This window comes from Doryrhamphus excisus, linkage group LG18 (assembly GCF_037039965.1).
Source record: "Doryrhamphus excisus strain RoL-2023G ecotype Guam linkage group LG18, RoL_Dexc_Guam_v1.1, whole genome shotgun sequence".
NCBI classification, from domain to species: Eukaryota; Metazoa; Chordata; class Actinopteri; order Syngnathiformes; family Syngnathidae; genus Doryrhamphus; species Doryrhamphus excisus.
Genome location: NC_136374.1, coordinates 3,249,279 through 3,275,151, shown reverse-complemented (window position 1 = coordinate 3,275,151; position 25,873 = coordinate 3,249,279). Strand labels below are relative to the sequence as shown.

General features: G+C 40.3%; 2 protein-coding genes across 2 annotated transcripts in view; one reads left to right on the top strand and one right to left on the bottom strand.

The window, feature by feature from the left end:
* Positions 1–5,984, top strand: part of blacat1 (BLACAT1 overlapping LEMD1 locus) — a 35,673-nt gene extending 29,689 nt beyond the window's left edge. The window contains exon 4 of the mRNA XM_078798564.1: positions 2,230–5,984. Coding sequence (XP_078654690.1) covers positions 2,230–2,244 — 15 coding nt within the window. The 3' untranslated portion in view covers positions 2,245–5,984. The remainder of the gene's footprint in view (positions 1–2,229) is intronic.
* Positions 5,985–12,971: 6,987 nt separating this feature from the next.
* On the bottom strand, positions 12,972–23,490 carry tmcc1b (transmembrane and coiled-coil domain family 1b). Its single transcript, XM_078798557.1, has 7 exons — positions 23,411–23,490; positions 21,378–21,422; positions 20,137–20,902; positions 19,487–19,903; positions 17,655–18,145; positions 17,449–17,584; positions 12,972–13,944 (listed from the first exon to the last, which is right to left on the bottom strand). Exons 3-7 carry the CDS (start codon positions 20,743–20,745, stop codon positions 13,624–13,626), a joined length of 1,974 nt encoding a protein of 657 aa, XP_078654683.1. The 5' UTR covers positions 20,746–20,902; positions 21,378–21,422; positions 23,411–23,490; the 3' UTR covers positions 12,972–13,623.
* Between the last annotated feature and the right edge of the window lie 2,383 nt (positions 23,491–25,873).

Sequence of the window (25,873 nt, the reverse complement as noted above, 5' to 3'; positions counted from 1 at the left end):
TCTGGGCTGCTGTCCTGTTCTCGTATAACATTTCGAGAGAGTCTTGTACTTTGGCAGGTACCAACTTCTTCATTCTGTAGTATGAAGCAGCAGGTTTGCCAGCACAATGGTGCATCACGTCTTAAGGGCTGATATACTTCCAGATTCCAAATAACAAACATAAAAAATTGCACATACTATTTGTGCTATGAGCGATTGTGCAATTTTTAACAAGCACAAAAGCGGTGCAGACTGCACTGTTTAAATGAGAATTTTGTGTGTAATGGTAATGGTAATGGTAATGGTAATGGTAATGGTAATGGTTTTATTTCATTTGAACATGCATCAGATTACAATTGAGTGCATCCCATAATCAGTTCCCAGTTCCACATGTCCAAAAGGAGTAGGAAGAAGCAAAGCTTATTAAATCCTACCCCTCCATCTGGTACTTTTACAATCAGTAACTGTTACATTTGTTCACTTCCTGCTTTCCTAATATAATTTAATTTTAATTTTAATTTTAATTTTAATTTTAATTTTAATTTTAATTTTAATTTTAATTTTAATTTTAATTTTAATTTTAATTTTAATTTTAATTTTAATTTTAATTTTAATTTTAATTTTAATTTTAATTTTAATTTTAATTTCATAACAACAAAAATTTTAATTTTTACAAATTTCAATTTCCACATACTGAAATGCTATGGCTAGCATAACGTAGTCCTAGCATAGAAGTGTTTCAAATGTACTTCTTCCCTGAGATCATATTTCTCCTCTCTTGTAGAGAAGTATTTAATGACATTTTTAGCTAATTGGTTATTTTTAGCCTTATGCATTATTTTAGCTGTTTGAAGATGAACTATATCAGCAAGTTGAAGTATTTGTGATTTTAGAAATAAGGAGTTAGTATGTTCTCTGTAGGCGGCATTATGAATTATCCTTACTGACCTTTTTTGCAGTACATTTAGCAAATGAAGATTGCTTTTATAGTTATTAGCCCCAACAACTGTTGTAACTTATCATATTTCTCCTCTCTTGTAGTACAGTAAACCTCGGATATATCGGACTCGGATATATCGGAAATTCGCTCACAACGGACAGATAAAAAAAAGAACCAATTTTTCTGTAATGCATTTCCAATAAAAATTCATTGCATATATCAGATTTTTTTATAACGGATTTCGCCTATTTCGGACAAAATCTCCAATTTCCCTCGCATATATCGGATGGCCGCATCGTGGCGCTCCGATTCGCCGACGTCATTTGCAGCGTTTGCAGCGTTGCCAGGTACATAGTCAAGGAAGTGCCTTTTTTATAACGGATAAAATCCGATTTACGCATATACCGGATATAAATCCAATATATGCGTAAAACGGACATTTTCCGGTATACGCATATAACGGATTTCGCTTATATCGGACAAAACCAGTGGGAACAATTGAATCCGATATATCCGAGGTTTACTGTAGTAGATGTGATTTTCTGTAACTATAATGTTTTTTTTAAAAAAATATGTAATTAATAACGAAATCTTCTAGAACTGTACTCTGTTCAGGAAATCCACCAACGAATCAGTTGGCTGTCATTGAACGTGTTTAAAATGCAACACACCACAAAAATTCCAAGAGCGACACTGTGAAGCCTCATTAAAGGGACACTTGCCGCAAAGCAAAGACCGCACACGTTTTTACACACTCTCGCCAACACTCGGGCATTATTTAAAAAAACAAACCAAAAAACAAACAAACAAAAAACTGTGTTATGGAAAGCAGGAAGTGAACAAATGTAACAGTTACTGATTGTTACTGTATAATCAAAACATGTGGGTAATACTTTACAGATCATTTGGTGGTCTATTGGTGGTAGTTCAGTGCAGATTGGTGTCCTATTACATTTTTTGGAGTGGGCCCGTTACCTCTTGAAAGTGGCGTGAGGCACTGTGTCACTACTCCAGAAAAATAGTTCTTCGTGTTAGCTTCTGCAATAACAATGTTGCCGTTGCTTGGTTTATATACAGGACAGTTATGAAAGTAGAACATTATTGGTGTTTTTTAGGAGTTTTTTTCTGGTTTTATGGTTGAAATACATGTTTCCCGTTCTGTTTTTTCTCTTTGGAATGTGCAGAAAAGAGAAAGACATGTATGGTCATGTTTCATGGCATAGTAGCTGATTCCTAAAAATTCCTCAAAAAAGTGCAGTTTTACATTTAAAGACACCCCTACACTACTTCCTGTATCCTCCACCCCTCAGATGCAAACCTCCTGACTGTCCCGAGGACCGAGCTCCGAACCTGGGGGGACAGAGCCTTCTCTGTTGCCGCCCCCTCCCTTTGGAACCCACTTCCTCCACACATCCATGACACTGCTGATCTTACCCCTTTCAAGACAAATTTTAAAATTACAGTAAAGTCTCGTTATATCGATATTCTCGGGAGTCGGAAAAAATACCGATATAACCGGACTATCCATATATCCGATCCTGCGCCGAACTGCATTAAAAGTGGGCGGATCTTTGATATGACATGTAATTTTCTCCTTGAGTTCATGGATTGCGTATCTAGCATGCTTTTGTACTACAATACATTTTGTACTACAGTAAATAAAAATAAACTTACGCTGTAGTGATTACCGGTTACCGGGACATAATTCACCCCGGAACTATCGATAGGGAAGGTGTTGCCACCCGGAGGGGTAGGCGCGAGGGACGGGTGTTTTCCGCTGTGTGTGCTGCACTCTGGTGGTGGAAGTGTGAAAAATAAAGTTGACTGGAAGCAGCCGTTGGCCGTGTTCTTTTTTGGTATTGAAATCCTTAAGCAAAGATTGATTTAAGCTGCTTTTGTATCGATATAAGCAGACCAAATTGGCTGGCGGGAGATGAAAAGGGCATCGTAGTAACCGGATTATCATAATAACCGGGTATCGTACTAACGGAGCTAATTATATCATAAAAGACTAGAAATTTGCCGGGAAATGAAAATAGTATCGTAATAAGTAGTAATTCGTTTTAACCGATATCGATATAACGAGACTTTACTGTAGTTTTAATTTTTAAAAGCGTCACATTGCAATCTCTTAATCTTGTCTTTTGTTTGTATTTGGTGTATCTGCTTTTAAGTTTTCACTTTCTACTGATATTTTTGCTGTTTTGTAGACTTGTATATGTATGCTTTTACCATGTAAAATTGCTGTATTCATAAAATGTATTATTATTATTAGAGATCTTATGCTCAGAGTCCACTGGGCCGGCGCCAGTTGGTGCCAGTTTGTGCCAATGCAATTTGCTGTGGCGCCTAGTGTCACCAATAAGGTGCCTAGTGGCATGCAGTGGCTCAAACTGCCTCCCAACTGGCTCGTAACGGCGGAAAAAATTGGGTTTGGCGGCAAGAAAATTTCATTCATTCATTTTCTACTGCTTTTCCTCACGGGGGTTGCTGGAGCCTATCCCAGCTGTCTTCGGGCGAGAGGTGGGGTACACCCTTGACTGGTGGCCAGCCAATCACAGGGCACATATAGACAAACAACCATTCACACTCACATTCATACCTATGGACAATTTGGAGTCGCTAATTAGAATTAGCCTAGCATGTTTTTGGAATGTGGGAGGAAACCGGAGTACCCGGAGAAAACCCACGCATGCACAGGGAGAACATGCAAACTCCACACAGAGATGGCCGACTGTGGAATTGAACCCTGGTCTCCTAGCTGTGAGGTCTGCGCGCTAACCACTCGCCCACCATGCCGCCCACCATGTAAAATTGCTCTATTAATAAAATGTATTATAATTAGAGATCTTCCAGTTGGTGCCAGTTTGCGCCAATGCAATTTGCTGTGGCGCCTAGTGTCACCAATAAGGTGCCTAGTGGCGTGCAGTGGCTCAAACTGCCTCCCAACTGGCTCGTGGTGGCCCGTAACGGCGGCAAAAATTGGGTTTGGCGGCAAGAAAATTTCAAAATGTTTAAAATCTTCTTCCCGTGGCGACCAAGCGGAACCAAATATTGCAAACGATCCACCTATTGGAATCCACTGGCGCAAGCCAAGTTGCGCCAATGAAGCTAGGAGTCCACGGGGCCAGTTGGAGGCAGTTTGTGGCAAAGATTGATGTGATTGACGCGTAGTGGATTGCTGTGGCACATTAATTCATTGAACATTATTGATTGAACATTAATTCAGCGCCACAGCGAGCCACTATGCAATCCAATCACATAATCTTTGGCACGAAGTGGCACCAACCGGCCCAGTGGACTCCTAGTATTACATAATAAATACATAAGGTATATTCTGTGTGATTTTACTTTTTTCTGTTCTGCATTTTTGGATGATGGATTAGTTATGCTGTATCTTGTATTGTGTTGTATCGTGTGCCTTTTAAAAACGCAGCTATATGAATAAATGATACCAGTAACCACTGATTGACAAAGCCATATTGCCAGAAAGCCATGATGAAATCATAATGTAATATCTGTCCCACTTTTGAATAAAGCATTACCCACAGCATTCTCCCCTATGAAATGATCTCTCCGTTAAAGGCAGGGGTCTCAAACTTAATTTACTTGGGGGCCACTGGAGCTAGGGTCTGGGCAAGGCTGGGCCGCATCAGGTTTTACAAAAAAAAAAAAACGCATTTATTAAAAACAGAAAAATGAATAAACTTTGCTTTGGTTCCGATTTTCTACAAGAAAAGCTCTGATAAAACATTCCACTGTTCTCAAATATCTCAATTTTTATTTTTCTACACAAAATAAGGTGAATAAACAAATCAAGAATAAAGGAAATCAATCAATCAGTAATAAATAAATACATAAATATAATAATAACAATAAAACGGCAAATAATAACATATAGTTGGTGGGTAGACAAATGATTCTTTTCAGATTAAAATGAACAAAGCATTATTAGAGCCCTGTAGACATGACAAAACACGACTATAGTCACATTTATACTCTTTTTATTTACAACATATTGCGCAACTGCAGGGTCTTGAGACACATGCTAACTCGCAAACTAGAGAGCTAGCGACCTAAACGGTAGCCTTCAAGTTATTTCCTTTAAACTTAAATAGCCAAAAACTTACCACTTCCACATGGATAGGGAGGATAACTATTAACAGTTATTTAACCTTTAACATGAACATGAATCAAACGTAATAATTTTTTCTGGGTACATGATACCATACAGCATCCATATCAAACTTGCACGGGCCGCACTAACATTAAACTTTCATATCAAGGCGGGGGCCTCAAACTAGTGTCCTGCGGGCCACATTTGGCCCGCGGGCCGTGTGTTTGAGACCCCCGATTTACAACATATTGCGCAACTGCAGGGTCTTGTGACACATGCTAACTCGCAAACTAGACAGCTAGCGACCTAAACGGTAGCCTTCAAGTTATTTCCTTTCAACTTAAATAGCCAAAAACTTACCACTTCCACACGGATAGGGAGGATAACTATTAACAGTTATTTAACCTTTAACATGAACATTAATCAAACGTAATAATTTTTTCTGGGTACATGATACCATACAGCATCCATATCAAACTTGCACGGGCTGCACTAACATTAAACTTTCATATCAAGACGGGGGCCTCAAACTAGTGTCCCGCGGGCCGCGTGTTTGAGACCCCTGGTTAAAGGAAAGCCCCGGCTCTTGCAGCTGCACCGTTTATTGCCAGATGACATCCTCTGTACGTTTTGTGCATATTTTAATAAAGCAAATAAAGCCTCTTTCTATGCATCTGAGTGCTTTGTAGTTGTTTGAAGACGAGTGATGAAGAGATGAATGCCATTTGTCCCTAAGTGGCTCTCCTGCTAATTGGCATGAAACGCAGTCTCAATCTCGCAAGCTGATGTTGACGGTCTAATAATGCATCCCTACGAGGTTGTGAGAATAATTCAAATCATGTCTCCCCTCCCTTCGTCTGTGTCTCCCTGTGAAACTGAAATTAAACTGAAAAACTGCACCAAAATGTGAGAGAGACAGAGATGTAAATAATGAAATAGGAGCATGTTAAGTTGAAAGTCTGTAGGAGACAAGAGAGGAGAGATGGAGGGGGGGGGGGGGGCACAGAGAAAAATCACATCAGCACCAGCTTCATACATTATTGATAATACTGTACTGTATATTTCATATCACTTGCTTAATTTCACATATTCTTTATTAGCGCCATTTCAACTCTGTCCTCATTCTGACCTGTGGTGAGTGAGACTGTAAATAAAACACACATTTGTCAGCATAAATGCATGATGATGAGCTGCATTGCTGCATGGCTTTGATATGCTCTCATTAGCATATCAACACTGAGCTGATGGTCCGATGGGAGACAGTAACAATAGCAACCATGGCTGGATGGTCAATTATGGGCCACAAAACAGACACAAATGGAGTATACCGGGCTTAAAGTACTCATGACATCTTAATCTTATTATTTTGCCTATTTCATAGTTGGTAATGGTAATGGTAATGGTTTAATTTCATTTGAACATGCATCAGATTACAATTGAGTGCATCCCATAATCAGTTCACAGTTCCACATGTCCAAAAGGAGTAGGAAGAAGCAAAGTTTATTAAATCCTACCCCTCCATCTGGTACTTTTACAATCAGTAACTGTTACATTTGTTCACTTCCTGCTTTCCTAATATAATTTTATTTTGTTTTTTAAATAATTTTTATTTTTATTTTTATTTTTATTTTTATTTTTATTTTTATTTTTATTTTTATTTTTATTTTTATTTTTATTTTTATTTTTATTTTTATTTTTATTTTTATTTTTATTTTTATTTTTATTTTTATTTTTATTTTTATTTTTTGTCACATACCGAAGTACAAGGTGATATGAGCATCCAATGCCATAATGTGTACCATAGTAAGTGTCAATATAGTGATATATATAGCACATCATGACTGGTTCAAGACTCTTCATCCATTGTATTTCAGTAACTTACATTTGCTCACTTCCTGCTTTCTTAATATTATTTTATTTTATTTTTGAAATAATTTTAATTTTAATTTTAATTTTAATTTTAATTTTAATTTTAATTTTAATTTTAATTTTAATTTTAATTTTAATTTTAATTTTAATTTTAATTTTAATTTTAATTTTAATTTTAATTTTAATTTTAATTTTAATTTTAATTTCAACACAAATTTCAATTTCCACATTTTTAACGTAGTCCTAGCATAGAAGTGTTTCAAATGTACTTCTTCCCTGAGATCATATTTCTCCTCTCTTGTAGAGAAGTATTGGATGACATTTTTAGCTAATTGGTTATTTTTAGCCTTATGCATTATTTTAGCTGTTTGAAGATGAACTATATCAGCAAGTTGAAGTATTTGTGATTTTAGAAATAAGGAGTTAGTATGTTCTCTGTAGGCGGCATTATGAATTATCCTTACTGGCCTTTTTTGCAGTACATTTAGCGAGTGAAGATTGCTTTTATAGTTATTAGCCCATATTTCCACACAATAAGTAAGATATGGTAGAACCAGAGAGCAATAAAGAGTGTGGAGTGAGAACAAATTTTGCTTTGTTCAATACTGAAATATGTTGTATATTTGTAATATGAGGTTTCAAGCTCATATTTTCATCTATTGTGATCCCCAGAAATGTATTTTCGTTCACATAGTTGAACACTGACGTTAGTATGAAGTAGTATAGCAAAAATGTTTTTTTTTTTGAGTGCTTTCATCACAGAGGACTCCTCACATCATGTTTTCAGTTGTCTGCCATCTGGAAGAAGACTGATGAGTCTCGGAGCGAGGACGAGTAGACTGACGGACAGCTTCAATCAGGCTGTCAGGATGCTAAACTCCCATCTGTCAACTCTCACATATTCACCTTTGCAAGGCACTGTGCAATTTAAATTTTTTAGTGTCCCTATTATGCTCATTTTCGGCTCTTTGCATTGAATTGTGGACTCCTATAGAGCAGCTACACACAATAACAAGCACAGAAAGCTTTCTAGATGTTCCAGATCAATTAATCAATCAATGGAAGCATACCTAATAGAAAATGTATGGGGGCTCCTATTATTGGGGCGAAGACAGATTGGATACGTTTCAGCACAAAGAGAACAAAAATGCTTCTCATCTCTGTGTGTAATTATTGATGCAAAGAAGGAGGATTTAGACCAGAAGGTTTTGTTTTACACTCTGCTGTTTCTTGGTAATAAAAACAGAAGCTTTTCAGGTTTGGGTTGCTGTTGTGTCAAGATAACAGGCTTTTGGGAGAGGGGGGCCCCGGAGACACAACAGTCAAATGAATATCTCGATCGGTGTTCCTCACGCTTTGCTTTCTTCCACACAAAAGGGAGACGGGGAGGATGGAAAAAAGAAAAGGTGAGAGAGGAAAAATAGCTCTGAGAAGTGGAGAGCTTAAGAAAAGCTTAACCCTCACAAAGGAGCGTCTTTCCACCTCTAAAGACTAGAGAGGAATTGGATTTGTGGCTGTAAAATTCAATTCACCAGCTCAGAGATAGTTGACCAAGACGTACAACTCCCAAGCGACTCTGAAGGTGTGTAGAAAATGTGTGTTTCTTGCCTGGAATGGTTGTGTGTATATCAGTGGCTGCGTATTCATGTGTGTGTATTAGGCCGAGTGAAATCGGCTTACATGTAATGGTAATGGTAATGGTAATGGTAATGGTAATGGTAATGGTAATGGTAATGGTAATGGTAATGGTAATGGTAATGGTTTAATTTCATTCGAACATGCATCAGATTACAATTGAGTGCATCCCATAACCAGTTCCACATGTCCAAAAGGAGTAGGAAGAAGCAAAGCTTATTAAATCCTACCCCTTCATCTGGTACTTTTACAATCAGTAACTGTTACATTTGTTCACTTCCTGCTTTCCTAATATGATTTTATTTTATTTTTAAAATAATTTTAATTTTAATTTAATTTTTAATTTTTATTTTAATCCATTCCATAGTTTGATTCCACATACTGTTACATTTGTTCACTTCCTGCTTTCCTAATATTATTTTATTTTATGTTTTTAATAATTTTAATTTTATTTTTTTTGTCACATACAAGGTGATATGGGCATCCAATGCCATAATGGGTACCATAGTAAGTGTCAATATAGTGATATATATAGCACATCATGACTGGTTCAAGACTCTTCATCCATTGTATTTCAGTAACTTACATTTGTTCACTTCCTGCTTTCTTAATATAATTTTATTTTATTTTTATTTTTATTTTTATTTTTATTTTTATTTTTATTTTTATTTTTATTTTTATTTTTATTTTTATTTTTATTTTTATTTTTATTTTTATTTTTATTTTTATTTTTATTTTTATTTTTATTTTTATTTTTATTTTTATTTTTATTTTTATTTCACAACAACACAAATTTTAATTTTCACAAATTTCAATTTCCACATACCGAAATGCCTTTTTAACGTAGTCCTAGCATAGAAGTGTTTCAAATGTACTTCTTCCCTGAGATCATATTTCTCCTCTCTTGTAGAGAAGTATTGGATGACATTTTTAGCTAATTGCTTATTTTTAGCCTTATGCATTATTTTAGCTGTTTGAAGATGAACTATATCAGCAAGTTGAAGTATTTGTGATTTTAGAAATAAGGAGTTAGTATGTTCTCTGTAGGCGGCATTATGAATTATCCTTACTGACCTTTTTTGCAGCACATTTAGCGAGTGAATATTGCTTTTATAGTTATTACCCCCAATAAAAACTAAAACACATTTAATTGCTAATATTATATCATATTCATGATATTGTAGGAGATGATGATAATAGTGTTGTTAATTTATGTCAACAAAACACGGAAAAGACAAAGATAAAGTTGCCAGGTGCATCATTAAGAAAAAAAGAGGAGAAAAGGCGTCAAAAATACAGCATCACTTTATGTACACCACACTATGGAACGCATATGATCAAATAAGCTAACGTTATTAACATTACATAACATCAATATGCCCAGGGTGTCATTCAACCCAATTGACCCAATGCTCAATATGACTACTTTGAATTTGAATTTAGTTTTCTTTCTCAGCTCCATAACACCACAGATGCTTTACTGCATGTTCTTTCCACCTCCACATACTTTCAGCACCAAAGACAGAGGGAGTGGAATAGAAAAAAACATCACAGATAAACAATAAAAAGCAACATTTTCAGTGGGTAGCAATTAGAAGGAGGCCATCTTCTCCCAGTCCTTCTATACAGTCTCACCAAGTACAATCACATATGAAAGAGAGGTGACTTCATGTTCATGTTCATTTTGTGTATCTTGCTTTGTTAATACTGTTATATGTATTTTATTTAGTTTTCAGTAAATGCTTAGTCTGCTTTAGTCTGTAAATGCTTGGAAGGGTTTAGATTTATGCTCATTAAGTCAGGATATGTATGGCAGAAGGGTGCCCTCTACAGGCGGGATACACACATGCTGCTCACCACGTGACGTAGACCAAACTAAAGTGAGTAGTGAGGGGGGTTAATTTATCGCCCAGCCTCAGCCCTCACATAAATTACAAGGTAAAAAAAGTCAATTACAGCACCAGTTACTGAAAAATTAAATATATTTCATTGGTAGTATTACATTTTAATCTTTAAACCACAGACCTAATTTTAGAGTCTGAAACAAGTTATGTCACGAGGAAAATATAAATCCCTAATTAATATGACTTGGTTTAGCCTTGATTGCTAGTGGAGACGATGATTAACTGTCATTCATTTGTGTTAATAAAACATTGAAAAAAAGAAGCTAAAAGCCACCGAGCACAATTTAGAAAGAAGAGGAACGAAGAAGAGGAGAAACGGGCCAAACATGAAGGTATGAAGCTGCTGTGTATCATCATTCCATGTATAGTGTACCGTATCATGGAATGTATGTGCTAAGTTAAGCTAACGTCACTTGGTAGCTATAGGCTAACTGAGCTTTAATTCTACCATACATTCCAAATGCAATTTAAACGGAGTTTGTGGAGTTAGGATGTGGCGCCATCTACTGTGCGTAATCCTCAGTCACACACCACAGTCCACAAATGGTCTTGGACCACAGAAATAGAAAGACGTGGAAAGCTCACACCCGGACATAACACACAGTGCGTGGTGTCGCGCAGTGCTTCACTTGGCAGCTCAGCACTGCACACGCCGCCATCTTGTGTAGCACAACTTGGCAGCTCAGCACTGCACACGCCGCCATCTTGTGTAGCACAAATTGGCAGCTCAGTGTGTGCAGTGTATAGGCATATATAGGTAGCCCCGTAAAACCGAGTCTGCCTATTTCTGCCAAATTGGTTCTCAATTAAGTGCTGGAGGGCTGATGATACCCATCCATGTTCACTTCCCTCGACAATTTTTAAACTCCTTTTTTGTATTAGAGACAAAATAATTTTGTGCCTTTCAAATGAAAGACCGAAAGATCTAAATGTATGACTTGTCAAAGAAACATGATAATGCATATGAAAATATAACATATGAAAATGTTTCAAATAGGGCTTTGGCGAAAAAAGGTTTTACCATGGCGCGCCATCATAAAGGAAAACAAGGTCACGATTATTATAGTAATACAGCATGATGATCACTCTCATGACATGTTTCTTATTATGACATTTTGCTCTATCTTTGCAGGAAGCAGCTTTAGGAGAACAAGTGATTCTAAGCATACAAGACCTGAGAGCCAACTGGTAAGACATAACTGTAATTGATTTCAAAGGTTTACTATAATGGTGGATGGAAATGGCTCAATGACAAATAACCTTGAAAATAGTTTAAAAAAAAAAACCCATAGGATTTAAAACCAAAAAGAATTTGCTGCAAATATTTGTATATACAATTTAAGCGTCCATACATGCTGATTAAGCCCTACTTCCTTACAGGTTCATTGGTAGATTTATGGGAAAAGAACATCGGTCAATTTATTCCTAGTTAATATTAATATTTTTTACGTAATTGTTATAATTTTTTAAAATAATTTGACTCAAATACAAATACAAACACAGGTTGCATTGCACACCACTAGTAGGCTACTAGCGGCAAAAAAGTCCTCCACCGCCACAAAAGTTTTATTTTTTTTGTGAGCGGACGTATATTATAAGCACTGTTTTTTGGGGTTTTTTGTTTTTTGCAGGGGAAAAAAAGAAGTTCAGGATTTTTTTTTTTAACTTTAAGCCCTGTGTACATAAATGTGGGTCACGCCTATGACAGAAACACAGCCTCCGTGTCACCTAGCGTCTAACTAGCATGGCATTTGTTTAGCTCTTTAAGTCAGCACCAGAAGGATGATACGCCTGGAGAGTGGAGACGGGGTGTATGTCATTTATATCATGCCTTATGCTAGCCATACTTGTCTACATTTTAATGGACAAACCAAAAAAAATTGATGTGGCCGCATCAATCTCCACTATTATCAATACCAGGGCAGTATGGATGCCAGCATGATGAGATGGATATATCATGATCTACATATAGCGTGATCTGGATTGTTGACACTTTTCATGTCTAAGCCCTAAAGGGAGTGATACCAACTGCTAAGCTAAGCAGTCTAGAGGAATCTTACTTTGGTGAAGTTTACCTGCTAGTGTTAGCTAGGGACTGTCTTGGTTGACATGTCAAAAAGTAACACCACATTTCAGAAAAAGCGCATCATAGCAACTGAGTAAAGAGACTCAGTGCAACGAGTGCACTCGTTGCTGCTAAGGGTGACCCAACCAGCTTTGGGGGGCAATCACTTATCCACACATCGGCCATGTAGGTTTGGATTTTTTTTTTTGCTCCCCTAATAATAAAATGCTGAATTTAAAAGCTGCATTTTATGTTCAGTTGTGTTGTCATTGACTAATATAGAAGTGTGTTTGATGACCTGAAACACTTGAGTGTGACAAACATGAGGAAGAGGACCAACACTTTTTCCCACACCACTGTATATCCTTTTATATACTGGCGTTTTGACACTGTTGTTGAACCTGTGCTTGTAACACTTGGTGATTATCGTGAGTGGACAAATCAGAAAAGACCTCCAATGGCACCTTTTAAAACAGGGAATTTATTTGTCTTTAAAAAAAAAAAAATCGGACTATTTCATTGTCACTAATAGAAACAGTACGGAAGCACTGAGTCTTTGAGCACGGAAACTGCTCTTCAAGTATGTTAGTTGAGTTCATAGGTCATCTTCCTCAACAGTCAAATATCCAGGTGGCTTGAAGCTCTCAAAGCAGACGTTGTGTCTCCATGACGGTTCACGTCGTTAATATTATTTGATCCAGATTCAAAGATGGAGTCTTTAGTGAGGAAGAGTTGGTCACAAAAGCTAACATTTAAAACAAAAAGTCGTTAGGAAAAGTAAAAGATGGCGGATGGAAAAGCGATAAATTACAAATTAAAAGTGAAGTCAATCAGCAGATGAGCGTTAAAAACAAATAAATACGCGTTTGAATGATTCGCCTTTAAAAGCAATACAGACGTGAACCAGGATGACGCAAATGTGTAAACAAATTCACTCAGGAGAGAGAAAAATCAAGTGTGCAGTTCTCTCAAAGCCACAATCGCGCCAAAGCCGCCAAAGGAGCAGCCATCTTGTCTCTCTTGGGTGATGAAGTGATGGCGGTTAAGAAGCCGCGTTGCCGCCACTGGCCACTCGACTCTTGTGTTGGATTGGAAAAAGGCGCTTCCCATCAGGTCACCTGGGGTGCAGCAGGAATCGATGCAGATACTCTGAGAAAGCGTACCAGTGGCGCCACAGGAAGGCGGTGAGGACGACGAGGAGCAGCGTGGAGACCGTGCGGCTGCGCGTCTTCATCAGGGGCACCACGCAATTGGCCACCGTGGACACGAACACCAGGAGGACGGCCATGACGGCCAGCAGCACATTGATCAGTTTGCCCAGGAGAGTCCGCGCCGTGGCATTCTCCAGACCCTCCAGCTGCACCACCTGCTGCTGCTGCTGCTGAAGCTGCAGCTCCATCTTGGAGATGCGGGTCTGACATGCCTCCAGCGCCTCCTATTGGTAACAGACAACACATGGTCATGTACGATTCAGGCAAACAAACACAAACATGGCCGACAATTTTAAGAAGCCGGTACAATGGAAACCGTTGCAGTATAATATACCAATCCAAATCGAAACTAGCCCTTGCTTGTACTTTTGCACATGTACTTGTAACTAGGGGTCGATACAACGCTGATCTAATATCAACACCAATCACACAAACCTTTATTTACTTTTGGTAGGGATATCCGATATTGGCTTTTTGGACGAAAACCAATATCTCGCTTTTCATGATCGGGAAAAAATGTGATACCAATATCAACCTAGGTTTGCCAGGTCCTGCGACTTATACAGTACATGTTGTTTTTCCACAGACAGCCACAAGAGGGCGCTATAGGCTCGTGTGTGCCAATATCTGCTACTCCTATCACTGTGTACCACTGAAAATGTACAATGTAAACATCAACTTATAAACATCAACTGAGAAGGATGGAAGACAGTTGCCCCCCAAAAAGGAAAGAGACTTCAACGCCCATGTAGGCAATGGCAGTGTGACCTGGAGGGGGGGTGATTGGGACGAACGGCCTCCCTGATCTGAACCTGTGCGGTGTTGACGTTACTGGACTTCTGTGTGAACCAGTTTGTCTATAAAGAAAAGAAAAGTATTCCATCGTGTAACACACACACACATACAAACACACAGAGTGCTGCAGCACTCACTCTCACTAGCCTCTTCCCACTGGGAAAACAAGTGAGTGATTCATTCCGCTATAGAACTAAAAGCGCCCAGGTGTTGAGACTGATGCAGAGTGAATCGTCTTGTCATCCAGCCTTTTGGTTGACAAGGAGGAAAGCAAACATGTATGGACAGAGGAAGCTTAGGCCCTTCAATGTGATTTTCTACCAGTCGGTGGTAAGGATCGACCGATACATCGGCCGGCCGATATCAGGCCGATATTTGCGTTTTTTCCTTGTATCGGTATCGGCTGATACGCGCGTGGGTTCACCGATGTATTTTTCCACCGCATGATTTACAGTCAGGCATCCCTGAACACACGTCGTCGCGGTACCCCACCCCCACTGTTGAATTACATCAAGGGCGTGTTTAAGTAATAGTTAGCTTGCTTTTAACACTTTACTAAGCCCATCACATTTCACTGGGTGATCGCTAGGTATAACAGTTTAAGTCACGGTGTGACAACAAGAAAGCCCAAAAACATCACATAACCAACGCAACAGACGAATAAAAGCGCTCTCACTAGTTGAGCAGAACAAGAATGAACGACTATGCAACTTTAAATGCGTGTCGTGTTATGTGTGTGCGCTCTCTCCGAGCACTGAGAATTGGAGCAGCCGTGTCTGCTTATGAGAGGTCTTTATCGTGCACAACACCAACTTTAATGATGAGAGAAATGTTTTATATATTGTACTAAATTGTGCCACTGTGATGTGTTTGTGTGTGTGTAGGCGGGGGTGGACGGGGTGCGCGTCACACTGTGCTCAAACTACGACAGAAATGTTTTGCATATGGTTGAATATTTATGTATTTTAAAGTTGATAATGCCGTTTAAATGTGTGTTTAAGAAAGCTGAATCCTACTGTGTTCAGAGTTTACATTTCAATAAATATTTGTTTCAACATGAGACCTGTAATTATAGGTTATCACAGGGGTGGGCAAACTACGGCCCGGGGGCCACATCCGGCCTGTCAAGTGTTTGAATACGGCCCGCCCAATCTTTCCAAAGTATTTCATTTAAACTCAACATACAACCTGGCATCATGGCCTGAGCCAACCTTTTGATGGTTTTATCAATTTCGTTTTTTGACATGGTCTGTTGTTTACAAAGTGCTCCTGAAAAAAGGGACACAAGCACATAATAATAATAATAATTATTCTTATTATTATTAGATTATATAATAATTATTAGAACTATTATGATTATTATAATTATTATATTAATGCTAATTATTATATTAATTATATATAATATTGTTATATTTGCATATTTTCCATAATAATAATATAATAATTATTATTTTTATTTTATTGTAATTATAATATTTTATTATTTTTTAAATATTTAAATATAAATATAAAATAATAAATAATAATAGCAGATTGCATGACAATTTTACAGATACAATAATACCAGGTGGACTGTTACGTGTAAAATATATAGTCTGCCCCCCCCCCCCCCCGTAAATTGTCATATCAATGCGGCCCGCGAGTCAAAAAGTTTGCCCACCCCTGGGTTATCACATGGTTTGTCTGGTATCAGGCCCGGTATCATGCCCCCAAGTGTCAGTATCAGCCTGAGACCAAAGGTGTGATCCATGTTTATTACATGTATTATATCTAAACAGTGTAAACACAATAATTGCAAAAGTATTTCAACAACAATATGTTGACAGAGCACAGACGGCAGCAAAACAAACGCTGTGTGCTCACGCTCGTGCGCTGTTCTCTGATTGGTTGTTTCACAGGCACAATATCAGAGCAGCGCGCTCTGAGTGGACAGCTACGGGGGCTGATACTGGACATGGTTAAACTCTATATATTATCAGTATCACTGCTTTGACACAGTATCATTTCGGCCTTTTCCCGTATCATTCATGGGCGGTTTCTAGGGTACAGGGCTAATTAATACTGTAGTATGTGATAATATTTGTTATCATGGTCATTTTTTCATGTAAATTGAGGGATCAAAAGCAGTATCGGCCACAAATATTGGCCCAAGCAAAATCGGCCATCGGCTAAGGGTGATGAAAAAAATCAGTATCGGCATCGGCCCCAAAAAAACCATATCGGTCGATCCCTAGTCTCGAATAGAGACAGGAGGACACTGGATAGACTGCTCTCCATCGTGGACAACAGAACACCCACCTGCCCCACCGGATAATAGCTGGGCAGCGGACTCCGCCGGTTCGCTTCCCACAGTAAACGCTACAGGACTTCATTCATTCCACACACCGTGCAACTCTATGTTACCTCACATGTCTGTTAAAGATAATTCACCACGTTATCTGTCTGCCATCCCTTGTATAAAGTGTACATTTACTTGTATTTAGAATATTCTATACACTATTTGTAAATGTGCAAATCTTATTCTTATTGTATTGCATTTGTTTGTCTTTTTCTTATGCAATTTCCCTATTGAGTGCGGCAAAAATATTGAATTATCTCTTATTTATCATGCAGTTAATTGATTTATTGGTTATTGTGACAGGCCTAGTTGTTGGACATAAGTGGGATCTTGTTCTACCGTGACAGCATTGCTGCATGATATTGCTCCTGTCAATGATCTCACTTTGTAGCTCCAGCAGAACAAGTCCAACCTTTGACAAGTGAGCTCACCCTTTTCTGACAATACTTGTATTGTTTATGCAGGTTGGCGAAGAGGCTAGGAGTGTAAGAGTGAGTAAGAGCGTGACACATGACTCTGTCAGCGCTGACAATGAGACCAGGGTGTGTTTGGGGAGGGCAGGGTCGGTATCGGTGTGTGCGTTTGTGCTCACCTGAATGTCTCTGGCTCTTTCGTTAGACTGGTAGGCGATCTTCTCCTCCATGCTGGCTAATTCCTGTTTCAAGTTGAGTATTTCATTCTGGTGAAGCTCTGTCAGGTCGTTGAGCTGCTCCTCTAAGCGTTCACACCTGCAGGGGAGCAACCCGTAGTTAGTCGTTAGTAAGCATGCATCATGTGATGCGCGTAGCGTCTTCCTGCCTGAATCGCTCCTCCTGCAGGGCCTCCATGATCATGGTGTAGTCCCGCTGATAGTGCGACTTTAAATTCTCAAAGGACTCCTCCAGTCGACCTTGGTTGTCCCGCAATTCTTGGAGCTCGTGGAGTATCGCGTCAAAGCCCGAGGCTTGCGACGGGTCAAGCGTGTTCCCTCTGGAGCTGGGGGGCCCGCCTGGACCTCCGGTGGTGCTGTTTGGCCCCGCTGAACCGGAAGTAGCACTCGAGCAGTCATCCTCACTGCCGTACTTTGGACTAGACTGCAGGTGCCCCGCCGCGGCGAGGGTCCTCATACCCCCGCTGCCGACGACCCCCTCGTCTCCTTGGGTCTCATCTAGAGAGTCTTTGAGGGCCGCGATGTTGTCGGCGCTGCCGAACTTGTTGCGGATGAGGAAAGCGAATTCTTTGGGCTTGGACACCACGGCTCCGGCTGCTGAATGAGTGGCTTGGGAAATGCTGGAGAGGCCGCCTGTCACCTTGAACGGACGAGGGCAGCTTGTTAGCCATCATGCAAGAATACACCACCGGTCTCAAATAGAATACATCCACATTGCACTTCAATAAGTATCATTTATTTAGCAACATTTGGACCGCCACAAATAGATTTGCTCCTACCTGTTTGCCTGTGCTCATGAATATATATATATATATATATATATATATATATAAATGATTTTCAACCACTGTGTACCTTGAGAAACCGTCAGGTGTGCCGTGAGGAATTATCCAATGTCACTTTTTATAGTTAACATTATTTAATCATCATTTGCAAATATTATGTCAATAGCCATGAATACATGGACCCAAATATTCCAATTGCATTTGGTTTATTTGCTCAAACGGAAAGAATTGAACAGGGATGGAATATTCCTTTAACCAATCCGATTGAGGTATCTTGTACCCGCTCAAACGGAAATTTGTCAGTTCTTCTTCGTGGTGTTTTTCTTCTTCTGTTGTTTATTGGCGGTTGGCAAGCAGCTTTCGTGTGCATTACCTCCATCTGTGAACCAGAATCTAAACCCTTCTATACTTCATTCACAAGTCCAGTTTTATTAAAAAAGAAAATATATATCTATATAAAACATGTCCTGAGTTTAATTATAAAATATTAGCAAGATTGAATTTGATCTTTTCCTGTTTAAATTGATCCCGGGTGCGTTCTTTCAGTGCATGCTCAGATATGACGTAACACGCAGATCCAGACGTTCTTCACTTTTAAAAATGGAGGCCAGCAATCGGCACTGGACTAAGCAAAGTTTGTTTTTCATTCTAACTAAATTTCAAGACTGGACAGACGAAAAAAACTGGCAATACGGAGTTATTCCAACAAGTGGAAGAAAAACTCGGGGAAGCCGGTATCACGTGATGTTGATGTTTACGTTTTACCGCACATGACTCATTGACTATTCTGTTTTGATTTTCACGACGCATGTAGACAAGAGATTGGAATATTCCTTTCCATGAATACCATTGTTTCCCGAAAGGTCATTCGGAAAGAGAAAAAGTGGTGATGTAAAAACGTGGCTACTGTGGAGTGTCTGTGGTGTAAAGACTGGCAGAGCAATGTAATATTGGTCCGTGTGGCAACACCTACCTTGTTCCTCCCATAGACTTATTGATGCACGTGTGAGGTCGTGGTGACATTTTGGAACATTTTTGGTTAGTGGTGCGCCACAAGATTTTTACAATGTAAAAAACGTGCCGTGGCTCAAAAAAAGTTGAAAAACATTGATATATATATATATATATATAACAGCATATACAACAACAACAACATATAACAACAACAGCATCAGTAACATTTAACGTGTTCATACCTTGGCGCCAACGTCCTTGAGGCCCTGGTGCATGTCTCGTAAAACATCTTTGGGCTGACGCGGGATGCCGTTGTGCTCCACCTCGCGGAGCTTGCGGTGGTAGTTTTCCAGCTTCTTCTGCAGGTGCTGTATGGTCTGGGAGGACTTTTGGTTCTTCTTCTCAAACACCTGCTTGATCCGCACGCTCTGCAGCTTGTCGGCGTTGTTGGCCAGCTTCAGGTACTCGGCCACGTTGTCGTCGCGGGCCGTCTGTTCGATTTTGATTTGCTCGGTGAGTTTGAGGATCTTCTGCTGGAGCTGGGCAATTGCCTGCTTGGTGCGCTGGGGGTCCGGCGTGCTGTCCACCACGTCGTAGCTGTCGGCGCCGCAGGAGATGGCGTTGGGGGAGACGGCGGGGGCCGAGCCGTCGTAACGATCCTGCGGTTGGCAGAGAACACAAATGCTCTCACTAAAAGGCCGTCCGTCCATTTTCTGTACCGCTTATACTCATTAGGGTCACGGGTATGCTGGAGCCTATCCCAGCTGACACTTGTATTACAATTACGGCTGTCAAAATATTCAAATTTTTTATGAAATTAGTCAGTTTACAAATTAATTCATCACCATTTCCAGCTGTGAGTGAGCTTACAGTACTTCCTGTTTCTACTGACCTTGTCAGGCTCCTCCGTGGAGTGGTGGCTGGATGTGAGCAGCATGTCCGCCAGGGCGGGGTTGCTGGGGGTGTCCGTGGTGGAGGAGGAGCGAGGGCGCCCAGCCTGCAGCAGGGCCTCATGGGTGCTACGCCGGTGAATCTGGGGGCTGCCTTTCTGGGGGGCATCCCCGGTGACGGCCGCCTTGCTGCGGCGGCTCTGCAGGCTGGTGCCTCGCTTCATCATTGGCGGAGCACCGCGGATCTGCTGCAGGACGCGGCTCAGAGCTGCGGGAGGGGCGGAAGCGGCAGGGCCGTCAGAGTCCACAGAGAGAGCTGAAGGGGCCCGAGTGTCCCCGCTTTCTGAGACTGCATCGGCGGCGGGCTCGGAAGGAGGAGGTGCTCCGGCGCACGACACGGCCGTGTCTTGTGGGGACACTGAGGAGCGTCTGCGCTGTGGCTGGAAGAGCTGCTTCAGGCCGTGGCCCAACGCTCCCATGTTCTCCAGGGCGTTGTGGGTGATTTTGGACAAACCGTGCTCCGACTCAGATGCCCTCCTGCCGCCCTCGTGCTCCGCCCGGCCTCCCGAGTCCGCTTCCTCTGGACACTGCTCACTACTACCCTGATCCATCAGAGGCCTCCAGCGCTACTTGGGGGGTGCACGGTACTAGCTACACGGCGTCGACACCCCCCCTCCCCACCCTTTTTCTGAGAGGCTGGTTGGATGGCGCTCAGTTGAACTTTTTGAGTGGGCATGCATCAGTGTCCCGGCTCAATGTCATGCTTGTCTACCATAAAAACAAAAAAGTGATCGGAAAAATGAATTAAAACATGCAGCAGTGACTGGTCAACAGAACAGAACACAGGAAGCAGAATTAAGTGGGTTGGTGCAGAGACATCCGCTATTTGACTTTGTGGCATGACTGGCAGCACCAACCTCCTAAATCTAAAAAAAAAACAAACAAAAAATTCTGTTTCTGAAATGCTGTCCTGTTTTGTCTGGCATTAACATTTCAGAAATGATTCAAATGAGTGTGCCCGCATGATGCAAACAAAGAGAGCATACTAAATGTGGAAAAATCAAGTGGATTCCTGGCAGCAGAGTCTGGCAGTCTCTCTTTCCCGCCTCCCGTCTCACCTTTTTAATTCTCATTTCAAGTTTAAAAGCTGTAATGTCGTAACGGGCCAAGCCAGCGTTCTGGCTTCCAGTCAAGGACACACCAATTAACACAGTAGAAGTGATAAGAACAGGTGATTGCTTACCATCAGCCCAGCCTCTCCCTCTTCTGACTCACAGAGCACCTCTTGCTAAAGAAAACACAAATCATCACCAAAATCATTATTTGTTGAATATTAACTTACATATAGAAATGAATAATTCAACACCGAGCCTATTAGTGTTTTCGTGTGGATGTCTAGACACATTGAAGACATGCTGACCAGGGCAGAAAAATCTAAGTCATTTAAATTCTAACCATAATAACATAAACAACAGTACTGCAACACAGATGCAGCTATGGGATGTAGAAGACCTGATAAGCCTCAGCGTCAAGGCTGACGATTCAGAGGCAAGCTGGAAAAACACCAACACTGACCGACAAGAAGAAGCCAAAAAACTAAAGTAAAAAAATAAACATGCGGCCCGCGGGCCAATTGTGGCCCGCAGGACACTAGTTTGAGGCCCCCGCCTTGATATGAAAGTTTGATGTGAGTGCGGCCCGCGCAAGTTTGATATGGATGCTGTATGGTATCATGTACCCAGAAAAAATTATTACGTTTGATTAATGTTCATGTTAAAGGTTAAATAACTGTTAATAGTTATCCTCCCTATCCGTGTGGAAGTGGTAAGTTTTTGGCTATTTAAGTTTAAAGGAAATAACTTGAAGGCTACCGTTTAGGTCGCTAGCTCTCTAGTTTGCGAGTTAGCATGTGTCTCAAGACCCTGCAGTTGCGCAATATGTTGTAAATAAAAAGAGTATAAATGTGACTATAGTCGTGTTTTGTCATGTCTACAGGGCTCTAATAATGCTTTGTTCATTTTAATCTGAAAAAAATCATTTGTCTACCCACCAACTATATGTGCTTTCTTAAGTTTTTATTATTTGCCGTTTTATTATATTTATTTATTACTGATTGATTGATTTTCTTTATTCTTGATTTATTTATTTTTCATCTTATTTTGTGTAGAAAAATAAAGTAGGATATTTGAGAACAGTGGAATGTTTTATCAGAGCTTTTCTTGTAGAAAATTGGAACCAAAGCAAAGTGTTTTAATTTTTCTATTTTTAATAAATGCGTTTTTTTTTTTTTGAAAACCTGATGCGGCCCAGTCTCACCCAGACCCTAGCTCCAGTGGCCCCCAAGTAAATTGAGTTTGAGACCCCTGCCCCAATGTATAAAAAACACCATGTACAACAAGTAGACTTTAGTAAAGTAAACTGTCCATCACTCAAATATCAATCTCTTCAAGCAAATCACCTCAGTAAATACTTGTGACTAACATTAAAAGGTGAAATTAAATTAGGGTGAAAAATAAATATTAGCAACTTGCACAAAAAAGAGGAGTCTCAGAGCTCGGACTGTACACATATACTGTCGTGCAGTCAGGCTATATATTATACAGTAATCCCTCGTTTATCACTGTTAATTGGTTGCATTGTCCCCTCTGTGATACTGCAAGCAAATTTCCAGTAGAAGTTGATATTCATAAACGTAATACTTTTTCATTGACAGTTGAATAAAAAAAACTTCAAAAAAATGGCCATGTGTGGACACCCATAATTACCACTTTTATTACTGGTATTTCCTACAGGAACACCGGTTTAAAAATAAGAACAATTATAAAGTCTTGCATAGAAAACAAAACTGAATAATTGAAGCGGTACCAATCATCCTGTCATAATGGCAGCCATTATCCAAGAGTTTCACCAGATGCATGCACCTAAAAAAAAAAAACCTACACTGGAAGCAAACATCCCTCGAGCTTGGAGCAAATACCCCCACCGCCCTGGGCCGTGAAATTACAGCAGCGTCTGACTCCTTCCTCTAAGCTGAGGGCAAAGTCATCTTCTTGAAATGGGTCAGCCAACATTCGCCTATTACTGTGCACATTGCAGCACTGCAAGGTTACAGTGTGCGGGAACATTTGATCTTAAAAAGCTAGCATGTAGCAATTTGTATCGCCTTGCAGTCCATTGAAATTGACTGCAAAAATCTAATTTTATTGTAAAGTTAATTTAAAAAAAAGGCAAATTATCCAGTAGCCATCATGATTTAAGTACAGTAAGATTACATACCTGCAGATGTGGTCATGCAGACACCGAACAAGGAATAATAATCCAAAAAACACATCCAACACCACCTCCTCTGGGTGTACAAAGGAAAATCTTACGGGGTGGCTTTTGGTTGTCCTTTAGTCAGCTGGATCCAAGGACATTTAGAAAAATCACATGCTGCAAAATAAACACACATAAGAACATGCCGTGATTCATGAATGCAATGCAAGTCTTGTTGTCTCCTCTCGAATGCACGTCCAGAAGCAAGTAGGTTGAACTTTTGTACAAAGGTTGTTTATCCTAAACAGGACAAGCGCAGCAAATGTTTGATGTGCATTCGTCAGGTGGACGATGACACATAAAAAGAAAACACAAACCATAATGACTAAATATACAGTATTTCAAAAAGTTATAAAGGTCCTGCAGCATTTCTCTTTTGAGTAGGGATGCACAGTTGTGCAAAAAATCATGATTTGGGGTGCCTTTTTTTCCCCCACACACTATTGTTATTACAGTAAACCTCGGATATATCGGACTCGGATATATCGGAAATTTGCTCACAACGGACAGATAAAAAAAGAACCAATTTTTCTGTAATGCATTTCCAATAAAAATTCATTGCATATATCGGATTTTTTATAACGGATTTCGCCTATTTCGGACAAAATCTCCAGTCCCATTCCAATTTCCCTTGCATATATCGGATGGCCGCATCGTGTCTTTCTCCTGGCTCCAGATTTAGGACAAATATAAAAGTGAGTGACGTCAATAATACTAGCGCAGCGGTGAATGAGATCTTAACCTCACTATTGGAAATAACGTAGGCCTGACGGGCGTAACAGGGCCTAGCTTAATTAACAATTTGTTATGCTCAGAGTCCAATAAAGTTAAATTCTCATTACCTTACGTCTCTTTTCATTGCCCAGTCCAGGTACATTGGAAACATAGTCAAGGAAGTGCCTTTTTATAACAGATAAAATCCGATTTACGCATATACCGGATATAAATCCGATATATGCGTAAAACGGACATTTTCCGGTATACGCATATAACGGATTTCGCTTATATCGGACAAAACCAGTGGGAACAATTGAATCCGATATATCCGAGGTTTACTGTACTATGAGTATTACTATTAGACACCCAGTGACTATTAAACTGAATTGGCTCCATTCTCCGGGTGGCAAGGCTCGCTGTGGGACGGGGTGTGAGTCCTTTAGTAAAAAAGGTTTGTGTGATACAGCTCCTTTAGTGAAAAAAAAAATAAATTAAATCCCTTTTTAATTTCATGTGCAGCCCGACTCCTCAGCATTGACATCCATTCATTACAATTGAATTTTAAAAAAGGTTAATTAAGGAGTGCATGGCCCCTATGGGACCACTGCAGGCTTGTCTATTTTTAATTACAGCAGCCCTGTCTGATGGCGAAACAAATGTCAACACTACAATTCATTTACCAGTAGAGCATGCGATACCTTCAACAATGACGCGTTATAGGCCTCATAAATAAGTTACAGGTGCATTCAGTGCATGTGATAGATGTGGAACGAGGAGCACACATGTTGATTCAAGGTGCTGCCAGCCTGACAAATGTGTTGCAAACGTTGCACAAACAAACGACTTTACGGCACTAATAGCTTCAGCTCAACGGTTTAAGAGTTAAGAAGAGGATGAAGGAAGCCGCTTGCTTGCTTGCTTGCTTGCTTGCTAACGCTCCCAGGCCTCCCTTTAACGACAAGAAATCACGCACTTAACGCTTACGTGGGACAAAACGTCCTTTTTAGTGAGTCATAGTTTCTAACCGTTGTGGTAGTTAAATTCTGTGGGCTATCGCCGTGCTTTTCTGCTGGCCTGTGTGCCCTTTACAAACACAATTTAACAGTGCAAAGCGAACGTGTTTGCGCCGGAGGGAGTTTATTTTAGTGCACGGCGCACACCGGTGCGAGGAGTCCTTTGGCGTGTATTGCTTGCACAGCGGTACCGAAAGGCTGCAGCCCAAAACACACGCCTTTGGCGTGTTCCAAAAACACTTAAACGTGCCGTTTATGCGTTAAATCACGCGAGGATAGTCATGTTTATTGACATGTATGGCTTTGAAGGCTTGTTAATGAATGAGTTAACGGTTGTATGACGTCGTCCGTCCACCTTGTTTATATTCTGTATAATAATAGGTATCGTGATCGTTCCAACGTCCCCCGTGGTATCGACGTAGAAAAACTGATATCCATTTTAAGCCGAAAGTAAACAAACGTCGCCCCACCCCGCCTAGCCTAGCCTAGCTTAGCCTACCCTAGCCTAACCCGACCGACAAAACAGGCGCCCACTAACCGGCCAATCAGTCTGTCATTTAGCATGCTAGCCTCCGAGCTACATTACAGCCGCAGCTACTTAGCAAGCTAGCTCCGGGACAACATTCTGGCAGGTTCGACAAAGGCACAAACAAGCCGGTGTGGTAAAGAGAAAGTCGCGCGGCGGTACACGGAG

Coding starts and splice junctions, on each gene's coding strand:
- tmcc1b (XM_078798557.1), bottom strand. CDS start 20,745: ATGGATCAGGGTAGTAGTGAGCAGTGTCCAGAGGAAGCGGACTCGGGA. Junction 18,146..19,486: donor TCAAGGACGTTGGCGCCAAG/GTATGAACACGT, acceptor CGTCCGTTCAAG/GTGACAGGCGGCCTCTCCAG. Junction 17,585..17,654: donor CTGCAGGAGGAGCGATTCAG/GCAGGAAGACGC, acceptor GCTCCCCTGCAG/GTGTGAACGCTTAGAGGAGC.